At 32.7% G+C, this 24,542-nt stretch overlaps 1 protein-coding gene across 1 annotated transcript in view; it reads right to left on the bottom strand.

Moving 5' to 3' along the window:
- LOC139489963 (neuroendocrine convertase 2-like) overlaps positions 1 to 24,542 on the bottom strand; it is an 89,663-nt gene that overhangs the window by 24,974 nt on the left and 40,147 nt on the right. The window contains exons 4-7 of the mRNA XM_071276814.1: positions 11,339 to 11,366; positions 10,806 to 11,031; positions 9,542 to 9,673; positions 1,705 to 1,797 (exon numbers count right to left, since the gene is read on the bottom strand). Of these exons, the coding sequence (XP_071132915.1) occupies positions 1,705 to 1,797; positions 9,542 to 9,673; positions 10,806 to 11,031; positions 11,339 to 11,366 (479 nt within the window). The remainder of the gene's footprint in view (positions 1 to 1,704; positions 1,798 to 9,541; positions 9,674 to 10,805; positions 11,032 to 11,338; positions 11,367 to 24,542) is intronic.

Here is a 24,542-nt window from a genome sequence, read left to right on the forward strand (position 1 = left end):
ATCTTTCCGAACACTGTTTTTCTTGTGAGTGAATCTCCTCAGTAACCGTAAAAGAATTAGACAAATTTATATTCGATATGAATGATATGCATTTCAATCTTGTAAACCATAATTGATAAAGACCTATGGACGGCTATATCAAAGATAGCATTGAACAAAAGCTTTTGGTATCCTTAAATTTGGGTTTATAATTTTCCCCTTTTTCTTATAACCCCCTTTGCTATGCGATCTTTGTAACGAACGCACAACCTTATTTCTTGTTTGTTGTTTATTTTAGTTAGATCAGAAAATATTTATTTTAGTACGAATGAAATGAGGAAGAAAATAAATCTATTTCTTTGCGTTCCGTTATATCATTAAGGGGGTTTTCCCTTACTATGTATATTTTCCCGGGTTAAGTGTTTGCACGGACGGTTTCGGTTGAGGGTATATAAGGAATGTGTGTGGGTCTGTTTGATTGATGCGACGTTTGTTACAAAGTTAGAACGGACGTGTTATTATATATTCCAGGTTGCGTTAGCTTTCCCTCCCTCCCCCTCCATCTAGAAATAGCTTTGTACATTTGGTGCTTATGTAATTATATAACATGGTGATATTTATACATGTTTGATCTGTATTGTTTTTTGTTTTTTTGTTTGACTCGTTGATTATATAAAATTTATGCGATCTTTGTAACGAACGCACAACCTTATTTCTTGTTTGTTGTTTATTTTAGTTAGATCAGAAAATATTTATTTTAGTACGAATGAAATGAGGTAGAAAATAAATTTAAAATTACGCATATAGTGATAAAACTCATTAACCATATATAATTAAGACCCATAGTCTTTTGATTATAAGTCCTTGGTTTATGACCTTTAAACTAAGCCCAAGGTCAAAGCTTAAGGTTGAATTGACGTTCTAGATTTTTTACCTTTGATTTTACCTCTTTAATATAATACATGATAACGCCATGAGAGTTTATGCATTAGATTGCAAGCCACTTGACCATGGAATGCCAAACGGAATTGACCCTGTGTATACCAAGTACCTATTTTTTGTACTTATATATGTAAAAGTATATTGAACCATTTATTTTTGGAATCAGTATCAGGCAAACTATCAAATAATACCGGAAGTGAAAATTTTCAAACCGTAAGTAATAATTTATCTCCCTTATTATTCAAAGTTTTACTTTTCCTTGTTTTATGATCTCCTCTGTTTTTTTTAGAATGTATATAGAGGGACTAGTGCAAAATGTTTGCCTAAATGTGATCAAGATATGAAACAGTTGGTCTGAAAAAATCCAATGACATCTTATAGGAGTAATTGTCCCTGATATTATCCAATACTCCAACTTAGTATATGCTATCGAACAGTTTATGAACATTTTATGAACCTTTGAAATAACCCCAGCTTAACCGAATACCTTTCGTTCTCCCCGAAAACTGTTTTGTGAGTGCATTGATTATTAACTTGATACATGAGAAATCCATAGGGTTGTTTACAAACTGTTGGTTCAACGCGGAGCCTTAGCTAACACCAAACAGCAAGCTACAAAGGGTCCGACAAATTACTAGTGTAAAATCATTAAAACGGGAAAACTTACGGTCTAATCTATATAAAAACGAGAAAGCACACATCAGTTTATTGTAATATCTGACTTTCAGATACGAAATGACTACATAAGACATATCACAACAACTTTAAACACTAATTACGTACTAAATGCCACATATCAGTCAACTCAGGATCTGAATGTGATGTGTCAGCATACGGCATAATAAGTTCCTTCTTGTCTATCTCCAGAAACTCGACCTAAAATACAACAGAAATATGAGTTTAAAACAATTATCATTATAAAACGTTTTCTGCTGTAATATATAGACCTGTTGATCATTAAGTTTAGCTGTATCTATTTTTCAGTCGCTCAATAATATTCAAGTTAAACAAGGACACCATTAACCAAGTTGAATACGAATCAAGTTTAATTTAAAGGAACATTAGACTTCGTTTGCCTATGCATCACAAACGGTTTTCCGTTCTGTCATTTAAAGGAACATTAAATATCGTTTGCCTATGCATCAAATACCGTTCTGTAATTTAAAGGAACATTATACATCGTTTGCCTATGCATCATATACCGATCTGTCATTTAAAGGAACATTAGACTACGTTTGCCTATGCATCACATACCGTTCTGTCATTTAAAGGAACATTTATTTAGACTACGTTTGCCTTTGCATCATAAACCGTTCTGTCATTTAAAGGAACATTAGACTTCGTTTGCCTATGTATCATAAACCGTTCTGTCATTTAAGGTCAAGGATCAGTAAATAAACTAGTCCATAGATTTTTTTAAAACTTAAAACTCAATTAGATATTGAAAATATACATCAGAAAATGTAAAAAAAAGTATATGTCACCGACTTCGTTTTCAAGAAAAATCCATTTTTAAAATGGTCCGAGAGGGTACTAAATTACATTGAATATATAGGGTAAATCTATATTTTTCTTCTACAATTTTCGGTTTCTGGTATAAATCACGAGAACCGCTCCATAGAATTTTTTTTTAAATTAATATTTTTTTCCTCTTTGTCTTACGAATTAGATGATATTAAAAAAAATTATGGTCACCGACTTCGTTTTCCCTGTAGAAGCGACGCAAACCCAACATTTTGACAAAAAAAACCATCAAACATCGTGACGTCGTAATTTTTATTACATAACGTCAATTTATCATGCTAATTAGACAATATACGTATAGTGTCTTGAAATATGAAATTTATTTGTATGAGGCTTAGAAACGGGAAAATGCGAGGTTCTACCGAGCATTTTCCCGTTTCGTGCCGAATACAAATAAATTTCATATTCCAAGACACTATACGTATATTGTTTTTATACTGAAATCGATAAAAATATAAAAAAATAATAAAAATATGAAACAAATATTATTAAAAAAAAGTGTTTGGAATTTCCCCCTTGGGGTACCATTTTGGGGTATTTCCCTATGAGCGTAGTCTAGGCGGTAGGCATTGACAATTTAAGGAATTAGAAAGGGAAAATGAATTTAATTAATAACATTTGATAAACATGGTATATAAATTACCAATTTGAAGACATAACAGGTTTAAATTCATAAAAGTTTGACCATTGTTACTACACGTTGTCATGGTTGTGACGTGACGTTGTAAGTAGGCGGGGCTTATAGGTGAGTTGAGGTCATTGACGTATAAAGCTAATGTTTATACGTATAGCTTTATCTGTATAGTAAAATAGCTGATTGCAGTATAATAATTTCCAACGTTCTTCGTGTTGATTATGCACGATGATTATGTGTTTCGTATTTAATAGATTCTTTTTATCATAAGAGTCTGGATAATTATCATAAATTTTTATTTAGTATTACAAGTATTCTGTATTCTTTATATTTTAGCACCTCATATTATACACTTTTTCTTTTTTTTTCTTTTTTGCATTTTATTCTACAATTTTTGCCCATTATTCTGTATTCCGTAAACCCCAATCAGACCCTCTTTTATAGAACATTTTCAAAAGAAATTATACGTTGTATCTAAAACAATTACTAATTCAGACAAAAATACGTTGTAAGTACATGAACGCAAAAATGGTAAAATCTTAAAAATAGAAATCATCAGGGTTACTGCCTACAAGTTGACTCAATAAAAGATGTAATTGAAGCTATATTTTTTTTTATCCCGATCAACTACCCCTGTACGTCTGTCCGTCCGTCATTCCGTCTGACCGCCCGTCCTTCCCCCTTTATAGTTTATAGTTATTCCGAAAAACATCTACAGTTTGAATCCTAGAACGTACTTTGCTGTCTGTTTGCATGTGGTCAGGGTTTTGATCTTTATTAATATTTGTTCTAATGAGAGATAGTTGAACTTTGTCATTTTTGGGTAACCAATTCATAAATCTCTTAGACTATCTTATAAGTCATCTGTTTACACTTTTTCTCCGTTCCGATATATGATTTGGCCACTTTTGAAAAAAAAACGGTTTTTTTAGCAGCGGAACATGTAAAAGCTTGTGTTTTGGTACTATATCACGACGTGTTCTGTCCATATACTGCTGCTTAACATCGCATATATAAACAAACATTATATCAATGATTCTACAAATCCTTGAAAAGAGTGTCGTGTGGTTATTTATACATCTTCAAGTTAACAAGTAAAACACGCAGACAAACTGACATCTTTGTTAATATCTTTTTTGTTTTGTTTTGTCTACAAAAACGTTTTAATAAGTTTACTAAATGGTTATTGTTCCTTAAAGTGTACATATGTATGCTCGAAGTATATATAGAATCAGTACATGATACACAACATGCGACAAATAAAGGGGGTTGGAAAGGGGGGGGGGGGGTAGTAATGACAGGAAACTAAATTAAACTAAGGCTTTGATGAATGTAAACTTTAATAAAACTGGAAGTTACATAAGGGGAACAGGAAAATAAGAATATTTTGCATCACTTACAACAACCTTTAAATTGACCAGTGATTTTATATTCATTACTGACCAGCAACACCGAGATAATCCAACGATTTTTAAGGGTCCATATGAAGTGTGGACCTAAATGGTCTTTATCTTTATATAACGCTTATTCTGTAAAATCGTTAATTAACGTTTTTGTAAAATTCTTCTATCATTACATGATTTCATAATTCTGTACATGGTCTACACTATTATATTAAATAATTATTTTATTTTCCGTTATTGTTCTTTATAATTTTGCAAACTTTTTTGTTCAATTTTGAAATTACATAGTGTAAAAACATTTCCGAGGAAACCAAATTAACGGAGATTGAGAAATGACATAAAAACAGATGTACATATTTATGTTTGATATGCCTACAAAAATACCCCCCCCCCAAAAAAACCGAAAAAAAACAATCGCATACAGGCTGAGACATGACTGGTTATATTGTGTTTTGTTATTTAGTCCATCTACACAAATGGGGGGGGGGGGGGGGGGGGGGACCTTAAACGGGATTTCGGGATTGATCCTTTATGGATCCGGCTATTCTTTTTTCGAATTTCGGTATGGCGGGATTGAAATTTCTATAAATTCGGGACCTCGGGATTTCATGTTTTTAAGTCCGGGATTTCGGGATCAGGACCCCTGCTACAAGTTTACGGGATTTACATTTAACTTTAGGTACTGAAAGTCTGTGACAATGTGCATATTTTTCAGTCGGTATATATAGTAGTACTATGATATAGTGTTGATCGATATAATCTCGTTCTCAACCTTCAAGTTTTATGAGTGAAATAGAATATTGAGAACAGCTCTATTGTATATTTGAGATGCTACTCTCAGCTAGGGTACAATTTTTTTTTATTCGGTTAATTTTTACCCATATATATATAACAATTTCCTTTGAGGAGACAACCATACGAATCAATACTATTAGGATACTAAGCCCTGTATAAATCTTCAAACCATATACTATTTATACATGTATCTATTTAAAGATTTGTGTTCTATTTTTAACATCGAAATTGCGGACGTGAAAGAAAGCACCATTACAAAAACAAAAAAAACAACGTTAGATTACAAAATGTAGCGATGGATCCATTAATGATCGTGAAACATCATTTTTGCTTATTTTTAATTTGTTATAGTCTAAAAACTGTGTATGAATATTAAAACTTGTTGTTCCAACCGTGAACAAGGTTAATTAATTTAAGTGTATTATAGTTTACTTTAGTGTCATCTAGCTATGACTGACTGACAGCAGCGACGAATTTATGACCAGTAATGGCAGTATTAGTTTATGTGGTTCATTTCCTTTTCTCTAATTTAAAAATATTTTTACTTATTCCGACTGGTGTGATAATGTTCAAAATATGGGAGATATTATAGTCTTACCGTACAATACTATAAGTTTTAAAATTAGTATTAATGTCCCAAACTTGCACCCCTTCTGCGTATTTTCTGCTAGATGATGTCTTTTCCCGATGAATGTAGGGTTTTTGAAAGGACAGTTTTGACATACTACATATAGAATCCTTCCGAGACCACACTGTTTTTTCTCATCACAATTATGTAGAAATAGTAGTGAGCAACAGTTTTCAGACTTGTTTTAACTGGTCGGCAGATATACAAACTCTACCACCCTACGTCCTAATTTTCGTTTTGAAGATCGTCTTCAAGACTGTTTTCATATTTATTTTCAATTTTTAATTTTAGAAAAACAAGTTCATTCTCCTAGAAGTAACATACTTTCCGTCAAATTTACCGTTGCCGTTGTCCCATTGAAAAGTCGCCGGGTGCAATTTTAACATTGCAAAATCTGGTCAAAGGGACGTAATTCGTACAAAACGTCGCAATATTTCGCGGAATCCGCTAGACGGCGTTCATTTACTGTTACTTGACCTTAAAGGAACATTAGACTACGTTTGCCTTTGCATCATATACCGTTCTGTCATTTAAAGGAACATTAGACTACGTTTGCCTTTGCATCATATACCGTTCACCGTTCTGTCATTTAAAGGAACATTAGACTACGTTTGCCTATGCATCATATACCGTTCTGTCATTTAAAAGAACATTAGACTGAGTTTGCCTATGCATCATAAACCGTTCTGTCATTTAAAGGAACATTAGACTACGTTTGCCTATGCATCATAAACCGTTCACCGTTATGTCATTTAAAGGAGTATTAGACTACGTTTGCTTATGCATCATATACCGTTCTGTCATTTAAAGAAACATTAGACTACGTTTGCCTATGCATCATAAACCGTTCACCGTTATGTCATTTAAAGAAGTAATTGACTACGTTTGCTTATGCATCATATACCGTACTGTCATTTAAAGGAACATTAGACTACGTTTGCCTGTGCATCATAAAACGTTCTGGCATTTAAAGGAACATTTGACGTCGTTTGCCTATGCATCATAAACCGTTCTGTCATTTAAAGGAACATTGGAATTCGTTTGCCTATGCATCATATACCATTCTGTCATTTAAAGGAACATTAGACTACGTTTGCCTATGCATCATAAACCGTTCTGTCATTTAAAGGAATATTAGACTTCGTTTGCCTATCCATCATAAGCCGTTCTGTCATTTAAAGGACTATTAGACTTCGTTTGCCTATATGCATCATATACCGTTCTGTCATTTAAAGGAACATTAGACTACGTTTGCTTTTGCATCATATACCGTTCTGTTATTTAAAGGAACATTAGACTACGTTTGCCTTTGCATCATATACCGTTCTGTCATTTAAAAGAACATTAGACTGAGTTTGCGTATGCATCATAAACCGTTCTGTCATTTAAAGAAACATTACACTACGTTTGCCTATGCATCATAAACCGTTCACCGTTATGTCATTTAAAGGAGTATTACACTACGTCTGCTTATGCATCATATACCGTTCTGTCATTTAAAGGAACATAAGACTATTTTTGCGTATGCATCACAAACCGTTCTGTCATTTAAAGGAACATTTGACTTCGTTTGCCTATGCATCATAAACCGTTCTGTCATTTAAAGGAACATTAGACTTCGTTTGCCTATGCATCATATACCGTTCTTTCATTTAAAGGAATATTAGACTATGTTTGCCTATGCATCATATACCGTACTGTCATTTAAAGAAACATTAGACTACGTTTGCCTTTGCATTATAAACTTTTCTGTCATTTAAAGGAACACTAGACTACGTTCGCCTATGCATTATAAACCGTTCTGTCATTAAAAGGTACATTAGACTACGTTTGCCTATGCATCATATACCGTTTTGTCATTTAAAGGAACATTAGACTTCGTTTGCCTATGCATCATAAACCGTTCTGTCATTTAAAGGAACATTAGACTACGTTTGCCTTTGCATCTTAAACCGTTCTGTCATTTAAAGGAACATTATATTTCGTTTGCCTATGCATCATATACCGTTCTGTCATTTAAAGGAATATTAGACTTCGTTTGCCTATGCATCATATACCGTTCTATTATTTAAAGGAACATTAGACTACGTTTGCCTTTGCATTATAAACCGTTCTGTCATTAAAAGGAACATTAGACTACGTTGGCCTATGCATCATATACCGTTCTGTCATTTAAAGGAACATTAGACATCGTTTGCCTATGCATCATAAACCGTTCTGTCATTTAAAGGAACATTAGACTTCGTTTGCTTTGCATCAAAAACCGTTCTGTCATTTAAAGGAACATTAGACTACGTTTGCCTTTGCATCATAAACCGTTCTGTCATTGAAAGGAACATAAGACTACGTTTTCCTATGCATTATAAACTGTTCTGTCATTTAAAGGAACATTAGACTACGTTTGCCTATGCATGATATACCGTTTTGTCATTTGAAGGAACATTAGACTTCGTTTGCCTATGCATCATAAACTGTTCTGTCATTTAAATGAACATTAAACTTCGTTTGCCTATGTATCATAAACCGTTCTGTCATTTAAAGGAACATTAGACTTCGTTTGCCTATGCATCATATACCGTTCTGTCATTTGAAGGAACATTAGACTACGTTTGCCTATGCATCATAAACCGTTCTGTCATTTGAAGGAACATTCGACTACGTTTTCCTATGCATCATAAACCGTTCTGTCATTGTAAGGAACATAAGACTCCGTTTGCCTATGCATCATAAACCTTTTTGTCATTTGAATGAACATTAGACTTCGTTTGCCTATGCATCATAAACCGTTTTGTCATTTGAAGGAACATTAGACTTCGTTTGCCTATGCATCATAAACCGTTTTGTCATTTGAATGAACATTAGACTTCGTTTGCCTATGCATCATAAACCGTTTTGTCATTTAAATGAACATTAGACTTCGTTTGCCTGTGCATCATAAACCGTTTTGTCATTTAAAGGAACATTAAACTTCGTTTGCCTATGCATCATAAACCGTTCTGTCATTTATCGATTATCTACCCACCGTCAGTTTTTTTTTCATTTCTTGAGACTGCAATATTGTATATGCGCCATGTCTCATTTTGTCAGTTCATGCGACTTGGATTTTTTATTCACCATATCTCAGCCTGTCAGTCCATGAAAATGCGTATAATGTCACGTTATGTCAGTTTATGAGACTTCAATTTTCTACCTGTAGTACTATTTCTCATTGTGTCAGATTATTACACTCCGATTGATTACGCATATACATTGTACATATATACCTTTTTATACGACTCTAATTGCCTATGCATCATGTGTCGTTCTCTCAGTTCATGCGATTGTCTATAAACTATGTCTACGTATCATGGTCAATTTTGTTTAGTTCTTGCGACTACAGTTGTTTTTATTCTACGTACTTTTGTTTAATTTTGTAAGTTACGTTCTACTCTGTCTTGACTTGTTTAGTAGCATCAATATAACGAGCACTAGTGATAAAAGTATAGAAGGGCCGGGCCGTAAAAAACAAAAACAAGACGTACATTCAGTTAGGCAAAGAAACTCTATTTTACGCAGTCCCGTTTTTAAAATAGAGACCGACTGGTGTTTATATGATTAATAGTACCAATAAAAACTAAGTATAATGTGTGTAAGTACCTTCTTTTCATTTTTCATGCGCAGTACATCATTGTCATCCTCCTTCAGTCCAACTGTACCATGTACTAACTGACGTGGAATCTTGGACTCGTCCAATGACAACTTATAGTACGTATCACCAAACAACTTAAACTGTAATATTCAACATATATATTATATGTCTATAACTTCGTATGTTTATATTAGTGTGTGACAGGGGGGTTTACAGAATAGATAATAATGGGCAAAAAAATATACAAATTAGAGAAAAATTGACACAAAAAGAAATTAAGAATAGAAAATAATGTGGTACTATAACATAAAGAAAAGACAAAACGTATAAAGAATAGAAAATAATTAGCAAAACGTATAAAGAATAGAAAATAATTAGCAAAAAGTATAAAGAATAGAAAAAAAAATGACCTAAAAATTAAAAAGTACAGAAATGACCCCCATCCAAACCCTTATATATGGATGTACACAGGTTTGTACCATAGATACTTAGGGACAGGACAATTCATTTTAAACCCTCCACCTTTTTACCAAAATCCGTTATTTGTTTGTTTACTATCAATTTCAATTGCTTTCGCTTTTTTTTCTGTAGTTTACGATTTTAATGATATACGTAAGGATGCAAATAGACGTCAGGATTGTTGTCTGTCAGTAAGACAGACGGAAACAATGTTATACATTCCTGGAAATGATAAATAATTGTATATATTCTGCAATCGACCTTTCCACTATACAAATACAGGGTGACAGATCATAGGCACTTGGGGACAGGACAATATTATTTTAGCCATCCCTCTTTTTTTCAAAATCTGATATTTTTTTTTATTTCTATTAATTTGAATTATTTTCCCGGTTTTTTTTTTTTTTGTATTACATGATTCCTACACTGTATTTATTGTATATGTAAACTGCACAGTTTATTGTTATAGCTTTTGAGATAACTTCCTTATCAACCCGAAAGCAATCATATAATTCCTAGAGATCTGCCTGTAGTATTCTTTTGGTTGAGGGTTGATATTGTGGCTGATCTTGAAAAAACTTTAGAATGTACTGATAACATGTGTTTTTTCTGTTATGGTTTGATAAATCCTATACAACCGTGACTGATATCATAATAATTATACCAGCAAAGCTGACCAACATTTTAATGCGATAGACCATGCGAAAGGGATTCAACCCGTGAAAACTAACTACTGTACTGTGTTAACAGAACCTTTTGTTTTATGTAAATCAAATCGAAGCTTCTAAATAACACATAATCATTTGGCCTTACCTGTTTTGACAGTTTGAACTTAGGATATCTAGAAAGGATATCTTGGATATCTTCTTCAGTGCCATCTGGTTGAAGTTTGATGATAATGTCTGTTGATTCAGAGTTCTGTTCGACGTTAACGCTACTTTCTGGCTTCGTTACATCGTCCTTGTTATTGAACTCAAATTGATCGCTATGTAATCCGTGGACCAGAATTACCAGGACAATAAGCAGTGATACTGTCATACTGTCAAATAAATAAGTTAATAATGAATAACGAAAATCAAGGATATATATCACTGAAACAGCAACCCAACGACAAGAATTGCCTGTACAATAAGCAGTGATACTGTCATACTGTCAAATAAATAAGTTAATAATGAATAACGAAAATCAAGGATATATATATCACTGAAACAGCAACCCAACGACAAGAATTACCTGTACAATATGCAGTGATGATGGCATACTGTCAAATAAATAAGGTAGTTAATATGAATAACGAAAATCATGGATATATATCACTGAAACAGCAACCCAACGACAAGAATTACCTGTACAATAAGCAGTGATGATGGCATACTGTCAAATAAATAAGGTAGTTAATATGAATAACGAAAATCATGGATATATATCACTGAAACAGCAACCCAACGGCAAGAATTACAAGGAAAAGACGCAGTGATGATGTCATACTGTAAAATAAATAAGTTTATTCCATATTGATAAAATATTAGTAGGTTTTTCTATATGAATGGGATTTTGAATAAATAATCGTATTCACCTATTCACGGAAAAGGGACATTGACCGCACAAAACGTCGCGTGGCTTTACGTGTATAATTTTGGCAAAAAACGTTTGATGCACAATCGGTTTTGGTAAATATTTGCCATTACATTCATTTCTCTCGGAATATGGAATAAAACATTTACTGTCTTTTGTTTCGGTAAATATGTGGTTTAATTGACTTTTGAAAAACTGATATTCACTTCGGCCGTTGGCCTCTGTGAATATCAGTTTTTCAACAAAAGTCAATAAAACCACACATTTACCTCATCAAAAGACAGTAATTGTATATTATTATGAATAACGGGATTCAATCCATATTGATAAAATTTTAGTAGGTTTTTCTATATGAATTGGATTTTGCACCTGCGGAAAAAGAATATTCACCGCCCAAAACGTCGCGTGCTTTTACGTGCACAATTTTGGTATAAAACGTTTGATGTACAATTGGTTTTGGACATTTTTCTAGGAATATAGAATAAAACAATTCCAGTCTTTTGTTTCGGGTAAATAAGTGCTTTAATTGACTTTTGGCCTCATTGAATATCAATTTTTCAAAAGTCAATAAAACTTCATATTTACCGCATCAAAAAACAGTTATTATAATATATACAGGCGGAAAGCCAGTTGAAATAGAACAAAAAAAATCGAAGCTCTTTGTTAGAGAAGGCGATAAATACTTACTGTAATGTTTACTATAGTAACAAATATTTTAAAAGTTATTAGAAACAAATAAAACGACAATTTTCGTCTCAATTACGAAGTGTTTTATTTTAAAAACATCATTTGCATAAGTTTTCAATTTATCTATTAAATAGTTATGCAGAACAATTATATATCAAGTCGACGACATCTATCTTGGATGTAGAAAATGCATAACCTCCGATTTAAAAAAAAAAATTACCACGGACGGAGAACATATCATCTATTAGTTCAGTAATTTTCGTGTCTGCCCTTCCATATTGTGACTCAAGAAACAAGAATGTGTCCCAGTTACACGGATGCCCCACTCGCACTATCATTTTCTATGTTCAGTGGACCGTGAAATTGGGGTCAAAACTTTAATTTGGAATTAAAATTAGAAAGATCATATCATAGGGAACAAGTGTACTAAGTTTCAAGTTCAACTTCTTCAAAAACTACCTTGACCAAAAACTTTAACCTGAAGCGGACGGACGAACAGACGCACAGACAGACGGACGAACGGACGGACGGACAGACGAACGGAGGCACAGACCAGAAGACATAATGCCCCTCTACTATCGTAGGTGGGGCATAAAAATTCCAAAAATGGGTTACAATTGTATCGAAAAGAGAAAATCGAGTGCACCTTTTTATGTTAGGGCGTGTTTGGGTGTATATTTTGTCTTTAAAACGTATAAAGCAAGAGTATTTGATATATCATCTCTCTTCAGATTCTATCATTTTTATATATCAAAACTACAGGTTGACTTTATAAGGTGTTTTCGAATAGCTATTTTTTTTACTAAAAGTACTTGACGACAGTCTTTAAAGTTGGATGATGAAAAAATATTTTGTGTGTGTGTGAGAACTAGGGTTTATAATCTTCAACCACTGAAAAGTTTTAGTCTGCCCTTCCACAAAATATTTATTTAGAATTTTTTTAAATGTTAAAGAATTTTCGAAAATTCCACTTGACAACCGATCAGAAAATAGTTTTAAGTTGAATCAATGCAGACAAGATCATTAACTGATGCTCATCAGCTAGTAGATACATTTGTCTTTTAAAATACAACTGACATATAAGGATCGTAATGGTGCTATGTGGATAAATTTATCGGTTTTCCAGAGCAAAATTGGCAGCGCGTCATTCCTACAATGGCTTCCATTTCTACGATTGTGAAAATGAACTGGCTTAATGGGGAGATAATTTTGACGAAGTAGAATCATGACTGTATATATATCTGAAACAGAAACCTAACGACTAGAATTATCAGGACAATAAGCAGCGATGATGGCAAACTGTCAAATAAATAAGTTTATTATGAATAACGGGATATATATATATATCTGAAACAGAAATCTAACGACCAGAATTATCAGGACAATAAGCAGTGATGACGGGCTTACTGTCAAATAAATATTAAGTTAATAATGAATAACGAAAATCATGGATAAATATCACTGAAACAGTAACCCAACGACATTTAAATAACAAATCAATATAGAAGTCAACAGAATCCAACAATATATCATTGATTTTCCCGTTTGAATTGTTTCCTATTTAATCATGTCGGAGCAATTTATAGTTTTCCCATATACAATATGGGTTTTGTTCATTGTTGAAGGTTGTGCCGTGACCTAAATTTGTATTGTACTATAGTAACATACCTATAGTTCATTTGGTCTCTTGTGGATGTTTGTCTCTTTGGCCATAATACCACATCTTCTTAACAGATAGAATATCTTGTATTCAAAATTGCATGCTACTTCCAATATTTATTGTACTTTCTGTTTTTTTTGTTATCCGTTTTCGTAGAAAATAGTTTAAAATGATTTCAATTTTTGTACTTACATTTTGATTCAAGCATCTTGTTGCAATGAAAATTTAATGGTATACATACATGTACACAGCGGTTTATTCCTATGCAAAACATCAGGAAACGAATATACATTTAATCTGTTTAATCATAGTAAAGTTTAGAAATATACGGACACATACATCCTTAACTTTAGATCATTTACACCATTAATCTCTCTTATTATGTCATTTCACTTCTTGTCGTCTTAAAATGTAGTTTTAATAAGATCTGAGTCTTTCCGAGTTAAAGCACTAACTAGTTACTGGTTTGGAATTTTAACGCTTAAAACGACTAATCGAAATAGAAAGCGTAAATTGTTATGATAAGGTCGCGAACTTTTAAACCAGTCCTTTGGTATTTGTTTGTGTTTATTTTTCAAGAAAAAAAAAACTTTTGCACTAGTGTAGTGATTATTCTAGACATACATAATTGTGTGCCTACTATATTACGCCAGTAACACTAGTTACATCGTTCGGCGCTGTTAGTGTTACACCATTTGGCACTCTGAATGTTACATAACTGTGCGCTAGAAATGTAACACCATTGAATGCTATAAATCTTATACCATTAGGAGCTCTAAGTAGTACATCATTTGGCACTTAAGATGTTACGCTCTTAGTGTTACATCATTGGGAGCTCTAAGTGTTCCTAATGGGCCCTTTAAGTGTCTCAAGTCTTAAAAAAACTTAAACCTGGACTGAACCTGAATGTTAACAGAAAACATGTACGTTCATTAATATTATCAGACAATTACGGGAAAATGTACGTTATTTTATCCGATAAGTACAATGTACGTGAAATGTACTGTTATTTTTTCAATAAAGTTCCTTTATAAAATAAAAAAGAGGGAAATGTACGTTAATTTAGCAGATAACGTTATTTTATAAGTTGATAATTAAAAATGCTTCGTCGAGCGCAGCCTAATACAACAACAGACGTCGAACCCTGAACAGTTGGTGCAAGTCTGGACACAATTTTCAAGCTTGATACATGTACATGTACCGTCTGAATTTGGATTGTGATAAAATTTTTGACATAATATAGGTTTCTGACACAAAATAAATGTGGTAAAAGATCTGAAAATTTGAAATGGGTTGAAATATTTGTATTAATTTTCAATTGAAGATTTCTTGGTATTGCGCAATACTGTATAATTGGATATCTCTTGCTATTGGATAATACTGTGCAATTGGATATGCAATTGGAGTTTCTTGCTTTTGTGAAGTATTGTGCTAATGCGCAATACTGTGCAATCGCAATACTGTGCAATGTGATATTTCTTGCTATTGCGCCATACTGTGATATTAAAGATTTCTTGCTATTTCGATTTACTGTGCAATTGATGATTTCTTGCTATTGCGCAAACCTTGCACTGAAAGATTTCTTGCTATAATTTCGCAATACTGTGATATAGGGCAATACTATACAGTTATTTAATATGTAACTATGCAATAGATCAAAATATATTTCCCTCGGTATGAAGATCAGCTCATTGTTCTTTTGCCCTCAGCCATCTATTGCACTGTTAAACATTCAATAACTGTTTTATTACTAATACTGATTTCAGAATAAGAGGTCATGACAGGTCAGTGCAATAGACTGCACACAGGTGCAATAGAACGGTAATTTCCAGTGCAATAGACCATGGAACAAAAAGGGGCAGAAAAATAGCAAATAATATAGAAATATTAATAAAACAGTAAAATACTCTTTATTAGGTAATAATATATAATTGAAGATTTCCTGCTATTGTACAATGCTTTGATATTGCACAATACTTCATATAATTGACAAATCAGTTTGGTGTGTATCTCCTGCCATATCAGTATTTTTTGCTTTTATATATAAATCAGACAGAATCAATGTAATAAAGGAAAATTTTAAGATAAAATAAAATTACGAAAAAGAAATCCCCCTTAATTTTGTTTAACCCCCTTTTAGTAATTACACCCAACCTCAATCACAGCCCTTTATGGTATGATACCTTTCAGTACGATTTCAGAGAGATTCATACACTTAAACACAAGTTATTGTCTGGAAACTAGAAAAATGCTTCTTTATGGCCCCTAATTTCTGAACGGTTGGAGCAATTACCCCCAAACTCAATCCCAGCCATCCCTTTGTGGTATTGTACCTTGTACTACAGATAGGTACATACACTTGAACACACGTTACTGTCTGGACTAGAAAAATGCATGTTTTGGCCCTTTTTTGGTCCCTAATACCTGAACATTTAAGGCAATTACCCCCAAACACAATCACTGCCTTCCCTATGTGAAATGGAACTTTGTGGTACAATTTTAGAAAGATCTATAATACACCTATAAATGTACACACATGTTGTTGCCTTGAAACAACAAAAAATAATGTTTTTGGTTCCTTTTTGGTCCTTAATTTCTAAACTGTTGGTACCATAACCCCCAATTTCAACCTTTCTTTTGTGGTATTAACACTTCTGGTAACATTTCAAAGAGATCCAATCACTTAAACTAAATTCATTGTCTGGAAACCAAATGTGTCTTCAGACGACGCCGACGACATCATACCAATATACGACGCAAACAAAACCTTTGGGCGGTCGTGTAAAAATGGGAAAATGTACGTTCATTTATCAGATAAGTTCGAGAAATATACGTTGAATTTTCAGATAATTTTCATTTATTAGATAAAAAGTGGAACATGTATGTTCATTATCAGATACGTACTGGAAAGAATACTCCGGTAATCAAACAAAGTACACATATTTAACAAATGGTGTTCAACAAAATAATTATTTCAAAACTAGTCTATTGTCCCATGTAAGGAGGTCGCATTTTTTGTGGCCGATTTTATGATGAAAAAGCGGAGATAATTATGTTTAAACAAAGAGAGAGTACAACCACTAAATTACCTTAATCCGCCGCTCGTTTAACGTCCAGCGGAAAATTAAATGCATTTTCAACATGTTAATGCGACACAAATATAGACCATGCTTTATACTAGGCCAAGACGCATTTGTTTACTTGTTAGTTCATTATATAACAGTCCACAGAAAGACATATCACCGTACCCGGATACATTATTCTTACTCAAAGTTAACCAGTCTGTGTGGAGGAGCAGCATATACCAAGTTTTATAGTATTCGGTACGACAAAGCTGACTGGTTTTGAACATTCGACCTCCCTAACTAGTGGCCTGGTTAACTAGAAAACAAGTTTACACACAAATGTTTCCGAACTCTTTGTTTATGGCGACTGTTACACTAAGTATAGTAACCTTCTTAAAAAATTGAAACACTATAAAATAAAACGAAAATGTTTGATTGATAATATTTGGTAAGGGAACGACAATTTGATATTCTCAGGACAAAGGAGAAAGTGGTGTTGAAAATAAGAGTTATGATTCAAAGTACATATTCTAGCCTGGTGGGAACTGAAAAATAGCTTAACTTAAAATAATGAAAAGATTTTTTTCCAATTTACAGGAATTAAAATTATAAAGGAAAGTATTGTTTTCATGGACAAAAAGTGTTGCAATAATTGTAGTCCCCGAGATTTAAGTAATAGTTTTCTTGTATAATATAATTTATTAACCTAAGAGCCAGTCATTAGCTGTGGCATCTTCCTCAAACTGCCTGCAAATCTGTGAGTTACGACAGTTTTGTGAATACGGGGCTAGGTTTATGATTTAATACGCCAGACTCGCGTTTTGTCTACACAAGACTCATCAAAGACGCTCAGATCAAAAATAGTTATAAAGCCGAACAAGTACAAAGTTGAAGAGCATTGAAGACCCAAAATTCCAAAAAATTGTGCCAAATACGGATAAGGTAATTTATGCTTGAGATAAGAAAATCCTAAGTATTTCGAAAAATTCATACTTTTGTAAACAGGAAATTTATATAAAAAAAACCATATATATAATTGAGATTCATGTCAACACCGAAGTGCTGACTACTTGACTGGTGATAGTACCCTCGGGGAAGAAACGTCCACCAGGAGAGACATTGACCCAGTAGTGTAAATACATGTACTTACCAAGCTTATAGTTATAACAAGATTGTTATTGGCAAAATATTTAAAGCATCATTATCTTAAAGACGCTCGAAAATAAAGTGTCCTCAATTATTCAAAGATTTACTAGCGCAACATATTGAACAATACGGTGATTCAAGATTGCAGGATAGGCGATAGGCGTGTATTGTATCTTCATCGCACAGCCCATACTTTTTAACATTTTTGTATTCGACCGTCATTGCTGAGTCTTTGGAAGACGAAACGCGCGTCTGGCGTAAACATAAAATATCAATCCTGGTTTTTATCATGAGTTTATTTACATACTGCTTGATGAACTATACCATTTACAGATTTTCCATTTAATAGATCATAAATTATTATGGAAAGTCCCGATTATAAGGTTTCTAGAATATTGATACAGTCAAATATTAGCGGCGATTCACAAAATGTATCTTTTTTTTTTCGACTGAGCGTAACGAAAGAGTAATTTAAGATTTTTTTCTAGCAGCTTAAACTTTCTTTATAAAAGCAAGATGTAACAAGTTGTTTTCTTTAAAAAAAGAAAAGCAATACATGAACATAAGACCGCTGTCTGCCGGGTCACCAAAAGATTGTTGCTGAATTTGTGTTTGCTTTTGAATTGAAATAATTGACTGGGAATAGAAGAAGCCAGTTGAAGTTATATATTTACAGCTTCTACATGTATTTGAATAGTTATTTTAAAGCTCGACTATTTTATTTATTACTTGGGAATGTACATTATTTTTCCGATTATACTTTTGATAAGAATATTATCTTTCTGTTTTCCGATCTAGTAATATTAATATTTTAACCAGAATGTTCTCTCCCGTAAGTCTATGATGAAATACACAGTATCCCGTTGTTAAATCTGCAAACATAATTAGTTTACATGTTATCGAGACATCAGACAATACCACGTTATAATTGACCCAGATACACACAGTGTACAGTGGTCGTTTTAATACAATTTGAAATATAATTGCGTCGTCAAGGGCTACCAAGGTACCATATCAAATACGTAGATAACAGCCTGTTAATATGTGTATAAATGACCGAAAACTTTGGAGACGTTCCGAGAATTTTATTCTGACTTCCGGCCGAGAGATATCGAGTGGCACATAGACACATCCAAAACTCACCAATAAACATGTATAAGCATGAACCCGGGGGTTCATGCAAAAATCTAATATCGATTGATCAGATTTGCAATGATGTGTTTTTCATGATAGGAACACGTATTTTCTATTTGTTCATTAGAAACCGAGTATAAGACTTGATTTGTTCGGGTTCAACAAATAAATCGGTTCTAACACCACAGAGTGATACTAGTGATCCGGTAAAAAGATTTTAAGATTAAAAAGCTTTGAGACGGAATTTTATGAAGATCTGAGCTAATTGATTTCGACTGAGGACAAACCGAAGACTCGCCAAAAACTGATTGCTGGGATGATTATTAAAACGAGATAAACTTATTATATTGGTTGTTGAATTTAGACTGGGATCCTGCTTTAAATAATCGTTTTGCTGATATAGAAAAATGTAATATGAACATTTATCTAGACAGGAGAACCTGCCTATTGTTGGATTAGGCAAAAAAACAACAAATAGCTATTATAGTAATGATTATAATTATAATAATAATAGATATAAACACAAAATTGTTTGCATTTATTCAATATATACATGTATACATATATACAGTTCAAGTTTCCGTATCGTCCGTTTGAACATTAATGATATCCTGCTGGCAAGGTTCATCCATATGGACGACATTGTGATGCATTTCCAAAGGCTCAACATAGTTGTCACGATCCGTATTGTTTTCATTTTGACATTTGCCCCTATTTGTTTCACTATTTCCATCTCTTTGTACCACCGGTTTTGTGTTGATGTTATTCTTTCTTAATTTCTGGTTGGCTTTTGGACACACGTGTAAAGCTAAGCGCTTTCTAAAATTGAATCAATAAAGAAAACATATTTATGTCTGTTAGTGCCTAGTTTAAAGTAGCATTTACAACCACAAAGAGAAGGCATTTTTTGGTGTTTATAAAATGAAGGGGCATGATAAATTGATATGACGATAGGTTTCAAAGTATATCGCTCAGACACTTGGGTATGTGAGCATCTTCAACTGTTGAATCTTTCGGACCTTGTGTTTTATTATACTTCTTTATATTATATTGCTGATCACTTTGTTTTCGATATATAATGTAACTTATTTATAAGCCGTGTCTTACTGGTCTGTTCTCCATTTAAAGTGTCTATCTATAGTTATCAAGATAAAAGGTAAAACCCAAAATATTGGTCAAATCGCAAATAAATTAATCGACTGACCATTTACGCCATGTAGAACTTGTTCATTTTTATCGCTTTAAAGAGGCTGTCCATCTTTAATAGTTTTCAAAGTAAGAAACAGAAAACTAAAAGTGGTTACAATTATGTTATTTTTTATTAATAAAAAAGCATAAGGAGTTAAGGGTGATTTAGGCGAGTAGACTTATTAGTAGGCCTTTATTTGGTAATGTGTTTGGCATATTTAATAACTTTAAAAATATGTTAACCAGTTTCATGTTTACTTTAAACACGTGTCCTAGAATTATCATGTATCACATAATTTAAGACTCATTGTTGGCCTTTTAAAAATCATGGCAGTAAATGTACAAACATTAGTATATTTCATGATGTACATTTTTTTTGGACGTCAAAATGCTTGTATCATTTATCTGTTTATTTAGATGGTTTTGAATACTCTCTTCAAATTGTTTTTGAATTAATTGTGTTATCTTTGAGAATATGAATACTCTATAATCAAACTAGGCGTCTTTAGATGGGGATCGATCATTTTGCCCAGCCTTTTTCTTTCCTATCTATTGTTTTGTGTACCTCACTATCTTTTCGTAGACTATTGTTTTTGTCCAGGCGTTTTCAATTTCTCTCGGACTCGAATTTGTAATGTCCCCTTAGTATTTTCAGGGTCTTTTTTCGTTTAGAAGGTATGTTTTGTTAACAAAAAGTAATATTTATTTGCTTTCATTATTACTTATAAATACATATACTTACCTTAAGATGATCACTACACGAAATCCCGGATTTGAAGAGGTATGCAAATGTTATGTAAATGTATTCAGAGACCGACATTTACATATATTTACAAACCGCTGCATTTAGTTTATCTTGTCTTTACATGTAGTAAATATCAACATTTCTTGTGCTATACCCTCCTATAGGCGGTTATGAGAGACCGCGGTTTATAAAATATATTAACACCTAATCAAACCATTTGAAAGTTTAGAATTTTCATATATTTATAACCATCTCAAAACTTTCGCAAACTTATGTATTTGTATACCTCTGCAAATGGAAATCTTTGTCATCTATTTTTCTATGATGTAAATTTATCCGCAAATGTGTTTCTTTGTCTAGGTAGCAAAGCATCATCATTCAAATAATTTTATAGGGGTTATAAAGTGTAAGGTGCATCTACATTTGCCTGGTATGTAAACCAATTGAAAACGAGAACTTTATAGAGGGGTGTAAAGCATCATTTCCTTTAATCTGCAGAGACCTGTCAAATGTATTGTAAAGGAATATTTTTGTTAGTCTTTATAGTCGGCTGAAATGTATGTCAAATCAGAACATATCAAAAGCCTTTGAGCATATTCCTAAATGAATGGTAAATACATAGATTTGCAGACAATTTGTTTAATTAAGAAATGTGGCCAAATGATAATATCAATGACATGTGTAAATATATTGGGCATATGTAACTTTGAACACATATGCAAAGAAATGATAAAGAAAGATATTTCAGACAGCTAGAAATGTATGTGTAAATATATTGGGCACATGAAACTTTGAATATGTATGCAAAGATATTATAAAGAAATTTATTTAAGACAGCTAGAAATGTATGGTAAATAGTTATATTTGCTGATATATTTGAAAGGTGCAGATTATATGGACAACTATTGCCATAGCTTTACTGGCTATGATATGACACATATAGCTACTTTGGGATTGGTTTTGGCATATTGGTAATATCATTTATTATACATGTATTTCAATAATTTCGTTTTAATAAAAAAAAATCGGGTCTACATAAACGGTTCTTGATCTCTTGATGTACTGCGTGAATTTCTTTATCCATCAAAATCTTCTACTCTCGGGAAGTTATGATGGTTCATTCGCGTAGCATAACACGATCGTCTCCTTTGAGTATCTCTTTGAAACTTCTGGAATTGCACGAGTCATAATTCACTCTGTTTATAAAACATAGAATTTACTTTTTTTTAAAGAGACATATACTACAATATGTATTATATGTTACTGCAGAGACATTTATACTATTTATACATGTCTCTTGTTACTGGTATAAATAATACACATATACAAATTAAGCCAAAACAATACTAGATAATAACAAATTTAAAATCGGTAGCGTTCGGAAGGTTGTCGAGCGATTTATCAAGTTTTTATAAAAAGTCCAAGTTTCTGAAATAGTCTAGAAATATTCCTTCATCTGTAGTAAAGTTGCCACATACTATTTGACACAAAACACATCTTGAGAGAATGCACACATAATTATATAAACGTTAAATCTATTGAAGAATATTTTCCTTATCCGTTAAGTCCTTTCACGAGATGTTGAACTCCGTGTGCTTCATAAAGCGTCCTCTGCAATAACTTTCTTGTTAAAGTTAAAAATTACAAACAAAGAACCAGTGAGTCACGTGTCATAATTGACACACAATTTACCAATGAAATCAAACAAAATCGATAGATAATATCATTCCATGGACGAGATGTAGCCCTTTCTCCGATCAACGGGGTTTATCAGGAGTTAAGTGTGACAATTATCACCTTTTACAGAAAGGTCTGGTCCGAAAAGATCAATAGAAGACAACCGCTAGTATCAATATCCATCAATATAATAAGGCACAAATAATTATCATTTCTTTATGATTTATAAATTGTCTTAAAACAATGCTCCCGTTGTCATTTGATTGTGTTGTTTTAAATACGCAAAACTTAAAACAAGTTATCGAACTATCAGTCATTCGAAATCTCATTTACCGCCTATTTCATACTAAAATTTTACAGCGTTCAATTGTACTTTGACAGGAATCTTTTTTTATACGCCCGTTTATGGGACGTATTATGGTATACCGTTGTCCGTCTGTCCGTCCGTCCGTCGTCAGAATGTCGGACAATAACTCAAAAACGCTTGACCCAATTCGCATGAAACTTTGGTGAATTGTTAATATCTATTGACGTTAGCTCCTTTCGTTTTTTATAAATTTTAGATTTTAGGTTTCTTAAGTTTAAATATATTTAATTTTTATACTTGAACATTTATGTAAAATTTGTATTAAAAAGGAAACTTATTTTAATTATTGTTCTGTTAATGTAAAGTTTACCGAGAGCTGTCTCATTGACACTCATACCAAATCTCTTTGCATTTATATCGTACATGTATTTGCAGAATTTTTATTTTTTTATTTATCGACTGAATGAGATAATTTGAATCGTTAAAATTTAGAATTATACATGAAAACAGATGCCTGCGACCCCTGTTGTTTCGATTAGCATGTTTTCTAAAGATATCCGCGTGAAGTTCACAAATTTCATCGTGTATTTGATCACCCGTTGTGAATTTCAGATATCACTGTCAAGTTCAGTCAAACTCGTGGTTAAAACTTTCCTTTACATATCAGTAATATTATTTTCCGGGCAGGGCACTCCCCCCTTTTTTATATCATACTCGGAACATTATTGTATACACTTTTTCTGTGGTACTTTCTTTATATTTTTAAGCGGCATGCAATGAAATTTTGGAAAATTTGCTGATTAGTTTGAGAATATCAGGGACATAAATTCATTAGTATGTGCTTCGATTGGCTTATATCTATAACAAAAACAAGTACTCTAAGACTATATCATTGTTGTTAGTGAGAGACCTATCCTTCCATCAACGAACATGTAAAGCGTGTATAAAAGTTGTTGAAACTGAGGAACATGTATTGATAGAGTGTCCATTGTAAGATGACCTGCAAACTGATCTTTTTTTTAGAAAAACTTTGTCAGAACATCCTAACTTTAAAAAAACAATCTAATTTGAAAAATGGTCTATTGTTCTATAGGTAGCCAGTGAATGTGATAGAAGTGCCAAAATCTGCAAATTTATTTTACATATAGAAAACGCTGCTTTTCACGCCGTTAAACTGTTTGTCTTAACTGAAGCCATTTTTTAATAAATTTGAAAATTTAGCTGTACATTTATACTTATTCATTATTAAAGGAGAGAGGTGGGTGTTCTTCAATTCTTAATATTATTTACGCCATTTTTGCTCTTTTCTATATAAATTTTGCCCATTATTCTCTTTTTTTATATTCAAGAAGCCCACTATTCTCTA

Source organism: Mytilus edulis, chromosome 9, assembly GCF_963676685.1.
Source record: "Mytilus edulis chromosome 9, xbMytEdul2.2, whole genome shotgun sequence".
In the NCBI taxonomy this organism is placed as follows: Eukaryota; Metazoa; Mollusca; class Bivalvia; order Mytilida; family Mytilidae; genus Mytilus; species Mytilus edulis.